The sequence below is a fragment of the Convolutriloba macropyga genome, chromosome 1, assembly GCF_964194025.1.
Source record: "Convolutriloba macropyga chromosome 1, txConMacr16.3, whole genome shotgun sequence".
In the NCBI taxonomy this organism is placed as follows: domain Eukaryota; kingdom Metazoa; phylum Xenacoelomorpha; order Acoela; family Convolutidae; genus Convolutriloba; species Convolutriloba macropyga.
In genome coordinates this window covers 8,128,400-8,147,494 of record NC_134468.1, presented here as the reverse complement: position 1 = coordinate 8,147,494, position 19,095 = coordinate 8,128,400, and the positions used below count along the sequence as shown (strand labels likewise).

The 19,095-nt window shown below is 35.1% G+C and overlaps 1 protein-coding gene across 1 annotated transcript in view; it reads left to right on the top strand.

Annotated features, from left to right (window-relative positions):
- The window catches only part of LOC142334712 (puromycin-sensitive aminopeptidase-like), a 75,627-nt gene that overhangs the window by 32,735 nt on the left and 23,797 nt on the right, over positions 1-19,095 (top strand). Inside the window, exons 5-7 of the mRNA XM_075382959.1 lie at positions 1,519-1,702; positions 2,971-3,128; positions 13,759-13,922. Coding sequence (XP_075239074.1) covers positions 1,519-1,702; positions 2,971-3,128; positions 13,759-13,922 — 506 coding nt within the window. The remainder of the gene's footprint in view (positions 1-1,518; positions 1,703-2,970; positions 3,129-13,758; positions 13,923-19,095) is intronic.

The window sequence follows — 19,095 nt, the reverse complement described above, 5'->3', positions numbered from 1 at the left end:
ATGTAGCTCTGAAAAAACGAATCGTATTTTGAAGTCAAGCTGGGTTAAAATCGATCCCGATATGTAATATCAGATGTATAGTAATGCCCAACACTTCAATTTGATGTTTATATTGAAAAATGGTTACTTTTGGTTATGCGATGCATAATTTGTAAAAAAAAGATCTATACAGTGGACAAAAATGAGACACGAAGGCACACTTATACCGTTGTCAATGATATATTTCAAAATTTTTTTGGTCACAAATACCTTTGTTTTTCTTTGACAGTAGAAAACTAACTTATCTGTCGAAATTTGAACAAATATGTGGTTGAACAAATATTGCTGATTTTATGCGCAGTTTGGAAATGCCTTTTTTTTAGCAAACAAGTGGAAGACACTGTATCGATATAGGATATAATTTTACTGTTCAGGGTCATCACATCTTGACATTTCCATTTGAATACAAAAAAGTTATTAAGCTGCAGTTTTTTCAAAAAGAAAATCTTCAAAAAAATAAAATGTTTGGAAGTTTTTATAAATTCCACTGTTTTCACAGTTATTGCGTTATATTTTCTGATTGTGAATTTGTGCGTGATATGTAATTTTAGAAACTATTTTTTTGCTCACTGATAAAGATGGGAAGACGAACCCGAGATTTGCAAAACTGCTTGCAAACTGCAGATGTTTTTTCAGTCTAAAAAAAACTTTTCCATTGGATGTAAAGGTGGGGACAAATGCTATAGGCAAATTTAATGGTATTTCTGGCTTGCCATTTTTGGTCATGTTCAAATATGACACGCGCCTCTTTATGTTTATCTCTGCTTTGAGGAAATTGAACAAAAACATGGTTAAATGAAGTAAGTCAATAAATCATAAATGTACATTTCAGCAGAAATGAAGTAAGTCAAAATTCAATTTCTCTTCCCTTCATTGGTATCTGAAATCACAAAAATAGGTCACTTTTGACAGAGGTCAGCATTACGTTTTGAAAACCACATTTTCTGAAAGCAGTGACAAAGCGAACACAGTAGGCAAAATGTTAAAAAATCGAAACAAAATTCGCTGTCTTTGACGCGAATTGTGGTGGCAATAGAAATGCATAATTTGTCGACTAATCACCCCAAGTCCCCTCGTCGCTAAGTTTTGCACACGGGTTTGCACCATTCATTTATAGTAAATCAAAAGCCGATATCAAGAGTGTGGAAAAGAGGGACCAATTCAAGGATTATAATGAAAAAATTTGTCACCGTGTTACAAATGCGAAAACAAGCGACATAAATATCAGCGTTTGAGTGTGTCACCGTTTGTCGCACTCGCTTATTTTCCTGATCTTAATACATGTGCGTGGAAAACAGCAACCATGCTGAGTTTATATACTCAGTACGATGTGCTTTTAGTTCTTTAATGAAGATAAATATGAAAATTTGTTCTCACTGCTACTGCTACACTGATGATAAAGCGTTTCTGTCTGCTCATCATTTCATTGTTTGCAGATGTTGTTTCACAGCTATTTTTGACTATTTGCTTTGCTTTCAGTTTGGCGCAATGGAGAACTGGGGTCTGGTAATTTATAGAACGAGTTGTCTGTTTGTGGAGCCGAATGGCACAAGCAACTATGCATTACAGACAGTGTACGAGATCATTTCCCATGAGCTGACCCATCAGTGGTTTGGGAATCTTGTCACTATGAAGTGGTGGACTCACATATGGCTCAATGAAGGTATCAACAGTTTCTCCCGGTGCAAGAAGATGGTAGATTTATAGTCAATCCCATAAAATTGCAACGCTATCGAACGTTTCAAAGGTGAAAGTTCAAATTTAAAACATGGAGATATCTAGCAAAACACTGCCTATTTGCATGCCCCGAGCTTTTTGAATGTTCGCTTTCGCTGCACAATTATGGGACTTACTATAAAGCCGGATGATTTTATCGATATCTGTGGCGGAATTTGAGCGCATTATTTTTTTTTTTTGGGGGGGGGGGGTTGAGAATGCTACACATTATCAAAGAAAAACAACATGAATGTTGGTATAAAGCAGCTCACTATAACTGACAATATTTTTATATTCCGATCTTTTCTATTTTAGCCCCCACGTATTTTTGCACCATCTTGAAGTTTTGGCTACAGAATTGGGCTGATCAAGTTAATTTTCCGAAAAATTATTGTAAAATTGTTTTCATTTCAGTCTGCAACGCAAGCAGTGATGAAAATCATACAGCGCTAGTATTGAGGAGGATATCAAATTTCGATAAATGCAAAACAAGCTATAGGGCGGGGGTAACAGAAACGATCTTTATGTTTTATAATTTTCTGTATAAGGTAACTTTGTTTGAAAATCAATTAATGATATTTTATTACGCTCATCACGGCGCGATTAGACAAATTAAAGAGCCTGATTGATAAATAATTGCATAAGATTCCTCGCATTAATTATTGTAGATCATGAAAAAATTGCAGTTTGGCAGTTAACCTATATGGGAATAGCTCTATGATAGCAGTTAGATCTTAAGTAATTGAAAAAATAAGAAATTTGCGAAATCAAGTATTAGGTTAATTGAAGCGTTTTTGTGGCAAATGATTTGTTACACTCTTTCTTGTATTATATTCTATTTCAGATTAAATTTTTTTTAAGTTCATAACCGACCAATTTTTTTGTTAAAAATTACTAAGTTTGCTCAAAATTTTCGTTAAAACTTACTTGCCAACTTTGATATCAAAAAGTATTTAATTTTATTTTTTTTTCAAAAATTAAGTTCAAAAGAAAAGTTCTTCGGGGCCATAGATGAGACAGTTGCCTGACAAGCTGAGCTCTGAAGCTCGATAACAAATCAATTTATATGACTGGATGATTAATTACAACTGTTAATAGTGCATCTAAAGGTCGACTAACTTGTGTTACATCGTAATTCTAAACTATGAACTTGAAAAGGTACACTTTGCCTCATTTATTATTGAAACACATATTCACTGGACGTTTCTTGTTCAGGTTTTGCTAACTTCATTCAGAACGTAGTGACTGACTACTTGCGTCCTGACTTTGAAATGTGGACTCAGTTCATCAGTGATGCCCTCACAAGAGCCCTCTCTCTCGACAGTCTCAGAAGTTCCCATCCTGTCGAAGTGGATGTGGGTCACCCTAGCGAGGTGAGTAACTGCACTGTGCTCTTTAGTTAATAAGTTGTAAATGTCACGGGCCTTTCCCATCATTGCTTTATTAATAGCCGCCCTCATCTTCTCAGCCGGCTATTATACCGCTCCTATTTTTATTACGACTCGAAGAGGAGTATTGGAGAAGTCCTTTTTTTAATCAATTTTATTGGAGTGATTTTTGAAGCGGGAAATGAAACGCGTGAAAAAATTTGGAGTGATTTTGGCGCTGAACAAAATTGAAGAGCGGAGCGAAAAGAGAGTGGTTTTTGTTCATACCGCTGTTTTTGAGACAGCGAGAAATTGACGTGTGAAAAAATTTTCTCTAAGCGAGCGGAATTTTTTTATTCACGTGCGGCATTTTAAAGCAGTTTTTTCCATTTATTTTGGATAAGAGGTTTGGTTATGATTTTGTTTTAACTTTAGGCTGGTTTCGGTAGTGGTTTGAAGGTTTCTGGAAATTCGTATGAATTTTATGATAATTCGGAGGTTTTTAATGTATTTTGCTGATTTTCGGGCTAATTTTTGCGTTTTTTTTTTTTGACGATTATTTTGTTTTACTGGCTCAAATGGGTATTGAAGAAACCCCTTCTACTTGAGCAATTTTATGATAACAATTGGTTACAGTTTTGTGGGTAAGAATCATTTTTACGACTTGCCTATTGTTTTGCGGGCATCTGGATACCCTATTGGCTGAAGGGAATTTTTCTTTGGATTTATATGTTTTTGAAATATTAAAAAATTTATTAACTTTTTCCAGTTTTTCAGTGAAAATTGTTTTTAAGAGCTATAATTTTAGCCTAAAGTATTTTTTCAAAATTCACATATGTGGTTTTTGTAAGTACTAGTTGTTTTGATGAAGTTATTTTGGCAGAGATAGTTTTTTCTGGATCTCAATTTATAACAAAATTTGATCAGATTTTTTATCATATTTTTTTATTTGATTTGACAAACAGATTTGATTTTATTGTTTTTACTTTTTTGTTTCATGAATTTGTTTCAAGATAATTATAAATTAGTGAAGGCACGTTTTGTTTGATGAGTTGGTGGATGGCGTTTAAATGGATTTTCACTTCGAGTCGTTTCCGGAATTCTTCCGGCTATGTTTTTTTTTTACTTCGTCGAACTTTTTTTCGCTTTACCATTTTGCCGCTTTTTCGACATTTTGCGTGAAATCTTTTTGACTTCTCTAGGCTAGTTTCTCTCTTCTCTAATTCTGCTAAAAGTGAGTTTGAACATCAGTTGCTCAGCAAAGCAATTCAAAATGAACCATTATAATGAACCAATTCAAAATGAGTCAGTATAAAAAATTGAAGTCAGAAATAGAAACGGGATAAACCCATTAAGCCCAATTTTAGATGCCCGCTATTTGAACGTCGTTCCTATAAGTCTTAGTTACCATCTCTTACGCTTATTGGTATTGATAGTAGCCCCTGTGGCCTCTCTCTAAGAAACAGAAGTATGTTCAACTACGAAATGCCATAAAAATAAATCGGACTTAAAAAAATGTTTTTGTACAAAAATCTTTTTTTTTCAATATCTTCTATTCTTGCAAATCATGCTTATTGGAATCAACGGCGGCTATTTTCCGGTAATCTGCGGGGTTATGTTTATTAATTACTCACGTACGAAGTTCGAAGCAATTATTGTAAACATTTGTCTTTGTTATGGAAATTTTTGACGGTTTAGTTCTTCATTTCTGTGTTATCTAAGGTCTAAGGCGATCTCCTCCAAATCAAGTTTGTTGCCAAAAGTGATAGTGAGCGAAAGGAAATCAAAGCAATCGTAGCTGAGTCGTTAGGATGTCTGACTGCCGACTTCTAAATTAAATTGCCCCGTCTAACGTTCGAGAGCAATTCATTCGACGTTAATCGGTTTATGTTTTATTAGAGCTACTAGACTAAAGGGATAGTGACCTTTCAATTTACAGACAAACTGTGTTGGGTTTTCCTATTATAGCATCCCGCGGTAAATTTAGTGGAAATGAAACTTAGTCCGCCTCGGGGTGGAGGCTCCTCCCATTGATTAGTATTTTTGGTCGTCAGACTTAATAGGGTGGTTAGATCGAACCCCCTTGACTCCATAGATGAGGCCAGCAGATCCGAACATAGAGAGCAAGCAGCCTTTGGGTTGAAAGCGTCCTCCGACGTCTCTGCTTTGCAAGACAAAACCTTTTTTCTTAGCAGTCTCAAACATGCGTCAAGAGGTAGCTACCAGGACACCACCATTAGCCTCTAGCCAGTCAAATGTCCTGGATAAAACAGGATGGTCGCCCTGGATTGGTCTAGGAAGCCCAAAAAGCATCGCCGGAAGCCAATAGATCACTTTTCCTGGTTGAAACAATGGGGAAAGTACTATGCAAAATCCTGAAATCCTGAAAAACTAATACGGTAGAGCGCTTCCAACTTAGATGAAGAAGAAGTCGAAAAACGCTGAAGCAAATGGCCTTTATGGAACATGGCACGTTGACCTAACTGTTTAATTGCTCTCAAACGAAGTTTGAAACAACTTTTGTTGTCGTATTTGACGTTTTATGTTAATTTTTGCTGAAACGTTTTTGACGAGTTTTGCATGATCTAAATTGCTCTCTCTTTCACATTTTTAGGCAGCTGAATTCAATCGCCGGTACCTTATTACTGAAAGGACGAGCAGCGTTTGCATTTTTCGCAGTTCGGATCTTAATATTGATCTTAACTGACCTCATTTGAAGCACCTGCGTGAACTTCTGAAGCACTCTTCTTCAGCAGAAACAAAGCAGGTGACAGCAGAGCCCCAGTCTGTTGTTCGAGAGCGAATCGTCCAAGGTTCATCGGAAACGTCCATGGAGAAGCTTTCAATGAATGCGTTGATCGAAGAAGTGATGTTTATATCTGGTGGCGAACGAAAAAGGCAACAGTAATTTTTTTACTCGGATCAGAATTTAGCACAACAGTAGCATGCGATTTTATGATTGCTGTGCTTACCAGGCACATCGCTTGATTTTGAAGATGAACCACGAAGATGATGCTTTTAAAAAGTTGTTGGAAGCGGTCTCTCTTGGTCTCTTAAAGAATTTAGGACCCAGATAGCTGTCATGTCAGACGAGCCAACATTTGAGCACTCGGATTTCAAGAATTTGGACACTCGGAGCTACTTTCGGCTGGCAGGAGCCAGAAAACATATTCCTTAAATTATGTCCTTTCATGTAACAATTCATTCAAACCTCTACTATGATGGGAATTTCATTAGAACAGATCTCACCCAAGATGCGTTGTAGCTGAAAGTTGAAGAATTCTGGAGATCACTAGTAAATTACCTGGAGATCACTAGTAAATTACCTGGAGATCACTAGTAAATTACCTGGAGATCACAATTGTAAACACCTTACGATCAATTTTGCTAAACATTAAATCGACCAGATGTTCAAGTACTCCATGTTCTCTCGACAATTTTATTTCGTGTACAAGTGTAATAAACAACCTCCTTTTCTGCACCATTCATTGACATATCAACTGTAGGAATCGAAGTGCATGAGTTAAATGGTGAATATTTTCCTAATGAGGTTAATAGGTTTATTAATAGCCGCCTCAGCTTCTCAGCCGGCTATTATAGCGCTCCTATTTTAACAATTCAAAGAATTTGAATTGTATTGGGGCGCTATCTTTTTTTTATTCACGACTCGAAGAGGACTATTGGTTTTCTTAAGGTTTTTTTTTACCGGAAGTACTATTCGTTCAGACGCTGTTCTGACCTAAAACCGAAAGTGAGAACAATTGCCGTGTGAACTAATTTTTTCTGAGCGAGAGAAGTTTTTTGATCATGCGCTGCGTTTACTGAATGACTTTTTGACTTTGAAAAGTAGTTTTTGACTGAATGGCACAAATAGATAACCGTTTTTAGCCCTTTATTCGTCTAAGTGGCTCATTTTTTTGCTTGTAATTTGGTTTTTGTAGCAATAATTTTTAGTCGATGCTATATTGAAATGTAAACCTCGGAAATTGGTACCACTGTGTTTTGCAGAGCCTGAAAATGCGTTTCATGTTCAAAATTGGCACATATTTCTTGAGTTTTTAGTTAATTTCTGTCTTTTTCTATTAATTTCAATTTTGGATTTTTCAGCCGTCTTTTTGTCAAAAATCAGTTATTATGGCAACTTCCCTTTGATAATTTATGTACTCAACGCCTCTTTCTACCCGATGTAATTTTGTTTTATAAAATTGTGCATATGCTAATCCGATGTTGGTAGTTTTTTCCAATTTTTCTCAGTTTTTGTCTGTATTTTGGTTTTAATTACTAGAAATAGTCTTTTTGTGCAACATGAGATACTTTAATTTTGTTTCAATAAAAATTCAATCATTTTTTAGCGTTAACCTTTAGAAAAACAATTAAAATTTTTCATAAATGCAGTTTTGATAATTTTTGACCATTTTTTGCAAAGTGTTTCAATGTTTTGTATGTTTGAATTCTGCTTTTTCTTTTTGTTCTGTTCAGGAGGATGGATCTTTGTCTCTGATGACCAATTGCCTTTTCTATGTCTTGAATGCTGAACAGTGAAATGTATTCGTTTTCTTGATTTTTTTAATTTGATTTTTAACTTTCAAAAATCAAGAATTAATTTTTGTTACGGTGTTCCTCATATTGTGTCCATATTCTTCACATTCTAGTTTATCATTCTAGCTTTGTACTGGCACCTACCTTTATATTGGTTATATTGATTTCAGTTGTTAAAAAATTGAATGATTTTAACTTTTTCTTAGGATTTCGTCATTTCTTTGGTTTGCAATTGATTTCATTGAACATAAGGCAGTACTGAGAGATTGTTAAAAAGCCTTTTCCAAAATTTCCACTTATTGCTATTTATAATGTTTTTTTCTTCCGGCCTTAGTGTTGTTTTTAAATGATTTTTTGAGTATTATTCTTTTGATTATGTCTTTTCTGTGATTTTTTTTTTTAAATTTTTGAATTAGTATGAAATCATGTTATCTAGCATATATACAACAAATAAGAAGTATATCTTGTTTTTGTCTTAATTGCAGCGATTAGGATTATAATTGTAGTAATTTTCTGATTCCAAAATTTGAGCATTCTTTTTTTGAAAATTTTAACTTCGTTTCTAAGTTATTATTACTATGTGCCGTTTGATTTCGCGATCTTTTTGAGATTAGAATCATGAATTATTTGAGGGTAATTGATAGCCCTGTAAGTTTGTTCAGCCTATCAATACTTTGATCATCCTTATTATTTCAGACTTTTTTAATTCTACCAAACGTTTTCAATAATATAAAATTTTGCTGCATTTAATAGCTTCAGCTGAAATTACGGTGTATTTATGAAGTTTTGACGCTTCGAGTTGCTTCCGGAATTCTTCCGGCTATGTTTTTTTAATATATGTTCACAAATTTTCATGATTTTTGAAGTCAAATTGGAGTAGTGATTTTGGTCACGCCGAAACAGGAAGTGGAGCGAAAAAGCGAGTAGTTTTTGCGGCGTGAATTTTTTTCACACTAATTTTAAAGTAGAGTGAGAAAACCAGGTTTGAACAAAACTTCGCTTTCTCGCTATTGGTTTTTTATTCACCTGCGGCAATTTCAGTTTGATTTTAAATGTTTTTTTCGCTTTTTGGATCGGAATTTTTTTCTAAGTGGTTTTCCCAATCCATTAATAGTCCATTCTAGGTTTAGTCTTTTGTTTGAACCAAATTTTTATTTGTCGGCAGTGGTTTACTGTTCAAATGCGGCATTTTGACACTGATTTTCTGTTTTTTTTTTTAATTTTCTGGTCTGATTTTTTCTAGAAACGGTTTTCGAATTTCACTCATAGTCCCTTCTAGGTCTAGTTTTTTGTTTAGTCAATGAAAGTTCTTCGAATTGTACGCCAGGACTTGTCCTGCTATGTTTTTTTACTTCGTCGATTAATTCTTCTCGCTTTCACTTAGTTCACAGCTTGTTCAACATTTTGCGTATAATCTTTTTGTCTTCTCTGGGCTAGTTTCAACCTTCTCTCATTCTGCTAAAAGTGTTTGTAGACAGCGGTTGCTCAGCAAAGCAATTCAAAATAAATGAACTGAATCAGTATCGGGAAATGAAATCAGAAATGAAAACGGGTTAAACCCGTAAAGCCCAAATTTAGATGCCCGTTACTTAAACTTCATTCTTAGTTATCGTCTTTAATGCTTAATTGATGCTAGCTCCTGTTTCGTCTCACTATGAAGCAGGAGTATGTTCAGCTCCTAAATGACATGAAAATAGTTTCCACTTTAAAATTCTTCGTGTACAAAAATCATTTTTTTCATTAGTTTTTTTCTCTTCTTTCAATCTGAATCTTGGTTATGAGTGTCAACGGCGGCTATTTTACGGCAATCTGCCGGGTATGTTTTAATTGATTTGAGCTGCTTCGCTGAGATGTTAGATTTTTTGGAACTGTTTCATTTTGTATTTGTTGTTCCGTCTGCTCAAGAAACTCAAAAAACATGATCTTCACAGCCTTGTTTTCAAACGTTGCCCGCCCCAGTTTTTCTCACTAGAATTTTTTAAAAAATAATCTTGGAGCCAGTATTGACCTTAGGCCTCTAAATTTACTATTTTTGTTAAGAATATCATAGGTAATAAATTTTGTGCAATCTTCTAATAATGTTTATAAACACTCATTATACGATAGTACTGTTAATAAGATTTTGCTTAAGCCAGCTTAAGAAAAATTCGAAACGTAGCCGATATAACAATCTTGCAGATTCTGAACTGTTTAAAAACCTAGAGTTTCTCAATTTGACGATAGAGTCAACTGCTTTTGTTAGCAGTATCTAATGGTTCTAAATTTGCTGATTATTTGAACAATTTGATCATACAAATGGCAAGCAAATTTACATCCTTAAGGCTGGCTGGTTGAATGGCTTCAAGTCATATTTTGTGTTCAAATTTCCCTTAACTGCGTCGTAGACTGTGGATACCTAACACAACTATAAATATGTATAATAGAGAAAAAGTTCATTTTTTCACCTTATAGGTGCTAATAGTCCCAAATGCATGACTGTTACATTGATTTTAGTTCAGAGTTACCAGTATCCGGTAGGAAGATACTAGGTTGGTTGTTGTTGTAAGCCCGAAGTATCTGAATTACTTCTGCGGCTTTTCCAGTGTCTGTCCACTGACACTTGTGATCAATTCCTGCAATGCATGATAGGGCGTGCCAGGCTGTTTCCGTTTCCTGCTGACACCTCCGGCATAAATTGTTGTCTATTTTGCCTATTCTATGTTGATATTCTTGGAGCGGGGGCCAATATGACAATCGCAATTGGGCGAGAGTTACTCGATCTTAGCGTGACCGATTTCTTTCGAGTTCGTGTACCTTTCTCGGGTGAACGATTGGTTTCTCCTTAATCAACTTGTTAATAGCCGCCCTCATCTTCTCAGCCGGCTATTATTGCACTCGTATTTTTTACAATTCAAAGAATTTGAATTGTATTGGGGCGCTGTCTTTTTTTTTAAGATCTGTTCACACATTTTCATGATTTTTGAAGTCAAATTGGAGTAGTGATTTTGGTCACGCCGAAACAGGAAATGGAGCGAAAAAGCGAGTGGTTTTGCGGCGTGAAATTTTTTCACTCTAATTTTACAGTAGAGTGAGAAAACGGTGTTTGAACAAAAATTCGTTTTCTCGCTAGTGGTTTTTTGTTCACAAGCGGCAATTTCACTTTGATGTTTACTGTTTTTTTCGATTTTTTGAATCGGATTTTTTTCTAAATGGTTTTCCCAATCCATTCACAGCTCATTCTAGGCCTAGTTTTTTGTTTGAATTAAAATTTCATTTCTCGCTAGGGTTTTTTTTGCTCACATGCGGCATTTTGATATTGATTTTCTGTTTTTTTCTTTTTTTGTTCTGATTTTTTTAAAATGGTTTTCTGAATTCACTCATGGCCCATTCTAGGTCTAGATTTTCTGCTTAGTCAATGAAAATTCTTTGAATTGTACGTCAGGACTTGTCCTGCTATGTTTTTTTTAAGATCGGTTCACACATTTTCATGATTTTTGAAGTCAAATTGGAGTAGTGATTTTGGTCACGCCGAAACAGGAAGTGGAGCGAAAAAGCGAGTGGTTTTGCGGCGTGAATTTTTTTCGCTCTAATTTTAAAGTAGAGTGAGAAAACGGTGTTTGAACAAATATTCGGTTTCTCGATAGTGGTTTTTTGTTCACATGCGGCAATTTCACTCTGATTTTTACTGTTTTTTTCGATTTTTTGGATCGGATTTTTTTCTAAATGGTTTTCCCAATCCATTCACAGCTCATTCTAGGCCTAGTTTTTTGTTTGAATTAAAATTTCATTTCTCGCTAGGGTTTTTTTTGCTCACATGCGGCATTTTGATATTGATTTTCTGTTTTTTTCTTTTTTTGTTCTGATTTTTTTAAAATGGTTTTCTGAATTCACTCATGGCCCATTCTAGGTCTAGATTTTCTGCTTAGTCAATGAAAATTCTTTGAATTGTACGTCAGGACTTGTCCTGCTATGTTTTTTTTTTACTTCGTCAAACATTTTTTCGCTTTACCATTTTGCCGCTTTTTCGACATTTTGCGTGAAATCTTTTTGACTTCTCTAGGCTAGTTTCTCTCTTCTCTCATTCTGCTAAAAGTGAATTTGAACATCAGTTGCTAAGCAAAGCAATTCAAAATGAACTGAGTCGGTATAAAAAAAATTGAAGTCAGAAATAGAAACGGGATAAACCCATAAAGCCCAATTTTAGATGCCCGCTATTTGAACGTCGTTCCTATAAGTCTTAGTTACCACCTCTAATGCTTATTGTTGTTGATAGTAGCCACTGTAGCGTCTCTCTAAGAAACAGAAGTATGTTCAACTACGAAATGCCATCAAAATAAATCGGACTTGAAAAATATTTTTGTACAAAAATCTATATTTTTTTTTCAATATATTCTATTCGTTCAATCCCAATCATGCTTATTGGAATCAACGGCGGCTATTTTCCGGCAATCTGCCGGGTATGTTTAACGGTGTAGTTCTCGAGTTAGCTTGGCACGTAGCCTGTGCGCAATTCTTAGGAGAGCTGTTTTCCCATGATTGTGTCGGAAATGTCGAACTTTTCCTTGCAGCTGCCCTAGGTGCCCCCTGGCCTTGTTTTCATTCTACTGTCATGTTTGTGGTGTACGCAGAGGTTGACTGGGTGTCCTTCCCTCTCTGCTCTTGTCTAAAACTGTGCTGCAAAGCGTTTGCAGTGACTTTCGACATGAACACATATTCACTCATGCCGTAGGAGATCAATGTCGCTCATTCTCGTGTATCCTGTTATCGCTCGCTGGGCCTCATTCTGCCTTCGTTCGAGTTTCTGCCATCCTGTGTTTGATGCTAGGTGGCACCACGATGCAGCGGCATAACTGAGCGTTGATCTGACCAAGGTTTTTTAGATGGAGTTTTGACCCTCTTTCTGCAGTCCGCTTTTAGATGTTGCGAGCGCTTTTAGAACAGAATTTCTGCTGCTTGCCGTCTTGTTCTGTGGATGTGCTTCGAGAAACTAAAACCCTGGTAGTAAAGAGTTGCACGCAGTTTCAGCTTCTTTAAAGTGGGGTTTTCGATGTCTACTAGTTTCAAATTTAGTGGGAAGGACTATTCGAGGTTCCACGGAGAGATCAACAAGGCGGACCAGTTCGATGGTGACGCATAGTTGTCTCGACGGCAGGTATTCGCTGATGTACAGGCTGTACTCGCTTATTCTTTTCACCGCTTGGTTGTAATCCGCATCTTGGGAATGCAATGTTGTGTCGTCTGTAAATACAGTACTTTAACTCTATTGTCAGATGGTTTCGGCATATCAATTATATACCAGCAGAACAGGCGAGGGCTGAGAACCCCACCTTGTGGTACCCCGGAGAGAAGTCTGGTGCTTTTTGAGAGAATTCCCTCAAAAATAGTTCTCTGTAAGATATTTATACAGCCAGGTTGGTCGTAGGTGACCTTGCAATATTCGGCGTTTGGTCAAGTATGTAGTCCCTACTCACTTTTTCAGTTTTTAGTCCTTGTCTCAAAGTGCAAAACAGCGGTTTTGTTTGTGACGTTCATGCCGCTATTCAGCTATTTTATTTTGCATAGTGTTATTAGTGGTGAGTTGTTAGTTGAATTGTGCTGTTTTAACATGAATTTCAGTCGATAAGTTTTTTTCATGACATACCTCACACTCTAAATTACTTTTTAAGGTTATTTCAGTTCACTCTAAATCCTTTCAGGGTCAATAACGAACAACTGTTAATAACGGATTGTAAATATATGGCTCGAGAATGAAATGAAATAAAGAATTTGATTTTTAATTGAAACTTTTTACGTTGTTCACAATAAAGAAGAATGAATTTTCATTTTTTAAATGGATAGCGGCCATCACTCCAATTCAGCTCAGTACCTTTTGCTATCTATGTTCTAGGGCACTGTACTAACTATATTTTCCGGCTTTACGTCAACCTGCCGGATATGTTTGTATTACGCAATAAGAGATGTGGATTGCCCATTGCCTTTTTTAATATAAAACTATACGAGTGTTAGCTTATCGGCTATAAACATTCAGTTTCTACCCGTGCCTCTGTGTGTTGGTTGCAGTTCCAACTTCCCATCTTTCTTTGTTGAAACACCGTGAATGTACCGGTTTTGTGTTTAGGTGAGAGAGATTTTTGACGACATAAGCTACAATAAAGGTTGTTCTCTCAACAGGATGCTCTACTTTTTTCTGGGGAAGGAAACTTTTGTACGAGGCCTGAGCAATTACTTGAATCACTTCGCATATAGCAACGCATCCACCAGTGATCTATGGAAATTTTTAGGGTTAGTAACAAAAATCCAGTGTAATTGTACTCCTTTTAACCATCGATTCATTTAACTCTAAAAACAAAAGTTTCGGCCCAAAACCCTTCCCCAACACTACGTTTCCCTAATTTTGGGCATTAATCTCAAAACTTGGCACCCCTATATATCTCTGTTTTTGATTGTTAATTATAACAGTTGTATAAGGAATTACAGGGGGTGAAAATATAGTGGGGTAAAGTTATTGGTTCAAATATGGGTGAAAAGTTGGAACAACAAGTAAAATATAACAAGACGGCTCGTGCGAGTCTGTGCGTAGTGCAGAGTGTTTCAACATACCTCTCATGGCTGCAAAAACAACTTCTGTCACAACCGTTGGGAGTATCCAAAAGCAACTTATATGCATTGGAGAAAATTACTTGTACTGTTTGAAGCAAAATAAGGCCGTCTTTTTTCGGCATACAAACCAAAAGGTCTTCAAAAAATTTCAAAAAGATAACTGTAGTACATTTTTAAACACAGAGACACAGAAAAACCATAGAAACGCAGACATTACACAAACAAATGTCAACAAATACAACGCCCAACACAAAAAAAAACATATTTAAAAAAATGTGTACTCGTAAATTGGTCAGTACTCAAGGTTTGCCCCTGTTCAATCAGGTATGTTTTTTGCTAAAAAATTTAGGCGCGGACTTTTCAAGGCAATTGTATCGGTAACTGTAATGTTGACACTAAACTTTGAAACGTATTTTTTTGAAGTTTGTAGAGAATTTTTTTTTAAATTTTGATATTTCATGAGCAGAATGGGACTGTCAATTTTTAAAAATCTAGCAAATCTCTTCACGCTAACTCTCTTTCTCTCTCTCTAAAACACACATAACACAGACATTACTAGAGCAAACACCCATACATACACCCACACAAGCAGCTTTTCAAACACAGTTTTACTTCTGAATATATTAAAACCGCATTTTCAAAAACTTTTCAAACTGAAGCAATTTTTCGAACGTTTAATATTTCTGACAATTTTTGACTCTTCCTTCGTTTGTTTCTATCATGCAAAGAAACGTTGAAAGCTGTTCTTAAAGGCTCTTATTTAGTAGCGTTGAGGAGCACTTAATATCAGTAAGTTTTGTGGTTTGACCCTTCCACTCTTCAAAAAGAAAAGGAAAATTTTATAATTTGTTATGAACTGGAAAAGAAAATTTCCTTCCTTCGAAAAAAAATTATCTTCTTTCATTTGAGGAGCTTCACATTCACAAACATCTTGATTTTTCTTGCGACAAAAAAACGCCCGAAAACTGGAAAAGCTCATTTCGAAGAGCAATTTCAAAATACAGAGAAGTGAAAAATAGTTTTTTCATTAACAAAATTGACCAGGTGTATTAAGTTTGTCGACCTGGCAGTCCATAAACGCTGTAACTTTGCAATTGATATGTGTTTCATTACTAAAGGAGATTATTAATAGCCGCGCAGCGATAGCTGGGGCTATTATTGGCCTTCTCTTGGTTTTTTTTATTTCGTCGTCGCGATTTTTGTTACGACCATAGAACGTCACAACCACTTTAAATCTGCTTTTTGTTCATTCGTTCATGCAATCTCAACTGACTTGGGTGCGTGGCGTCATTTTTCGCTCTTAGTGGAGCGAGTTTTTTGTTTATTCGCGTGATTAAATAGGTCACATTTGACTTACCTGACTCTCAAAAATGACTTCCTCACTTTGAAATTCACTTTTATTTGCTTTAATTCAAAAATATAAGGTCAAATGGGTATGCGTCACTCAAATAATGATGATTAATTGAGAGCAGCTAATAGAGGCAGCAAAAACTTATACAGATTTTTAATCAAAATATAACATAGCAGCCTTCAATGAGAAGACAATTTTTTTGGTCTGTCTTTTTTACTGTTTTTTGAGACTGCAGGTCTACGAAGCTATTGCTGCTGTTTTCTGGCAATCTGCCAGCTATGTTTTCTAGCTATCTGCCTTAACATTATTAGAATACAAATAAATAGATGAGATTTCCTTCTCTTTTTTTCAATAATGAATGTGCTTGATTTGATATTGATTTCTTGAAACCGGTTTCGTTTACGTCTTCAAGCTATTGAAAATATTCAAGTGGATAGTTCTGATGATATGACAAGTGTTTTTTGAAAAATCAACTCTAGAATTAAGAAATACAATTTTGAGCTTTTAGTGTTACATTTTCAAAGTTAATATTTGCTGTTTAATTCTTAACTCTAGAATTAAGAATACAATTTTGAGCTTTTAGTTTTACATTTTCAAAGTTAATATTTGCTGTTTTGAGAGCCCTAAATTGCCTGAGGTCTTTAATTTTACAACAATTCAATTTTATGCAGTGAGAAAATGGTCAGCACAATATTTTTAAACCAGCAAAACAGAGAGACGTATAGAAACGTTTTTTGAACAAAATTTGTAGAGAACAAACAAAATATTTCATTTGTTGGGAATATTCGTTTCATTTAGTTTAATTTGTTTATTTTTAGGCTTGAAACTTTAAAGAATTGCTCTATTTAATCTAACTGAATGTTCTTTAAATTTTTCCCTGTGTATCCATCTCAAATTTCATCGCGATCTGTCAACCCGCTCCCCCTAGCGATGTTTTCCTTCGAACTTTTAAGTTCCTTCGAGTTCCTTTTTTTAAAAAAATTTCTGATAAATTTAAATCAAAACTGGATCCTGTGAAAATTTGACTGAAGAAAAAGCCAGCTTCGCATATATTACCACGTTATTGCTGACTATTGTGATTATAATTTTGTTTGCGTTTGATTAGGTATAGATTACATTTGTTTCTCAAATTGTATTTTCTGTTTACGAATGACCAAAGCGTAGCTAATATTGCGACCTTGGGGCTTGTGAATTTCTAGTTTTCAATAATTTCAAATTTTATTAAAATTTTTTAAGCTAATGTTTTATTCCAGCTACTTCTGCTATTTCCCCTCCAAGGAAAAGAAACATGGGAGTAAGTGGGACAAACGATCATTACTAATTTCTGTAAAATGGATTGTTATATTTCAGTATGTTTGCCAAAATATTGATAAGAAAGTTCTGAAATTTTTTGAAAATATGCTTTCCTGCATTTTTAAGACTTGATCTAATCGAATAGTAGTCGTAAATTGACTTGAACGGGGAATTTCATTGTTTGTCTGCTTATTACTCTTCAGCCCTGACCGGGCACTTGTTAATCGAATTTTTCTGACCTGTTCGAGCACACCCATACTGTTGAGTCAATGCCTTATGGCAGTATGAATCGAAATCAATATCTTTCAGCCCCAACTGGTCATAGTTTCGGCAAATTTGTCACTATTTAGATGATAAACCATATAAAATAAAAACTAACGAGTAAAATTGAGATAAAAACAACAAAATAAAATAATTATCTTGCGTCAACAGTGGCGCAGAATTATTTTACATGAGAAATGTCGCGTCTAAAATTCTATGACAGCTCGCCTATGTCGGCAGGTTCTGGATGAAGCCCATTCTTGCATAGATGCTTTTTAGACTTGAAATCATTGTGAGATGAGACTAGTTTTTAGGCAAAAGTATGTGTTTTCAAGATTTGAGCTTTTTTATTTTCTTCTCAATCGCTCTAATTCGCGATGTGATAGCCGAATAATCAAATGACAAAATTCTCATCTTTTTCTACGCCTCACTTTGAAATTCACTTTTATTTGCTTTAATTCAAAAATGTAAGGTCAAATGGGTATGCGTCACTCTTTGTGCAGCTAATAGAGGCAGCAAAAACTTATACAGATTTTTAATCAAAATATAACATATCAGCCTTCAATGAGAAGACATTTTTTTTGTCTGTCTTTTTTACTGTTTTTTGAGACTGCAGGTCTACGAAGCTATTGCTGCTATTTTCTGGCAATCTGCCAGCTATGTTTTCTAGCTATCTGCCTTAACATTATTAGAATACAAATAAAAAGATGAGAAGAGATTTCCTTTTTTTTCAATGATGACTGTGCTTGATTTGATATTGATTCCTTGAAACCGGTTTATTTTACGTCTTCAAAGTATTGAAAATACTCAATTGGTTAGTTCTGATGATATGACAAGTGTTTTTTGAAAAATCAACTCTAGAATTAAGAAAAGAACACAATTTTAATTTTACATTTTCAAATTTAATATTTGCTGTTTTGAGAGCCCTAAATGCCTGAAATTTATTTTTCAACAATTCATTTTGATGCTGTGAGAAAATGGTCCGCACAATATTTTTAAACCAGCAAAACAGAGAGACGTATAGACACGTTTTTTGAACAAAATTTGCAGAGAACAAACAAAATATTTCATTTGTTGGGAATATTTGTTTCAAATAGCTTAAATTGTTTATTTTTAGGCTTGAAACTTTAAAGAATTGCTCTATTTAATCTAACTGAATGTTCTTTAAATTTTTCCCTGAGTATCCATCTCAAATTTCAACGCGATCTCTCAACCCGCTCCCCTCCCCCCCCCCCCCCCCCCCCCCCGATCGATGGTTTCCTTCCAACTTTTAAGGAGTTCCCCTTTTTTTAATTTCTGATAAATTTAAACCAAAACTGGATCCTGTGAAAATTTGACTGAAGAAAAAGGCCAGCTTCGCATATATATTTCCCCATTTTTAAAATTTGTAGGAACAATTACCACGTTATTGCTGACTATTGTGATTATAATTTTGTTTGCGTTTGATTAGGTATAGATTACATTTGTTTCTCGAAATGTATTTACTGTTTACGAATGACCAAAGCGTAGCTAATATTGCAACGTTGGAGCTTGCGAATTTCTAGTTTTCAATAGTTTCAAATTTTATTAAAATTGTTTAAACTAATGTTGTAGTCCAGCTACTTCTGCTATTTCCCCTCCAAGGAAAAGAAACATGGGAGTGAGTTTGACAACCAATCATTACTAATAGTTGTAAATTGGATTGTTATATTTCAGTGTGTTTGCCAAGATATTGATAAGAAAGTTCTGATTTTTTTTGAAAATATGCTTTCCTGCATTTTTAAGACTTGATCTAATCGAATAGTAGTCGTAGTTCGTCTTTTGTTACCTCCTTTTCTGAACTCAAAACTGGGTAGGACCAGTTGTATTTGCCTCATCTCATACTTCAGCACTAAGTGGACACTGTTTAGTCGGTAAATTGACTTGAACGGGGAATTTCATCGTTTGTTTGCTTATTACTCTTCAGCCCTG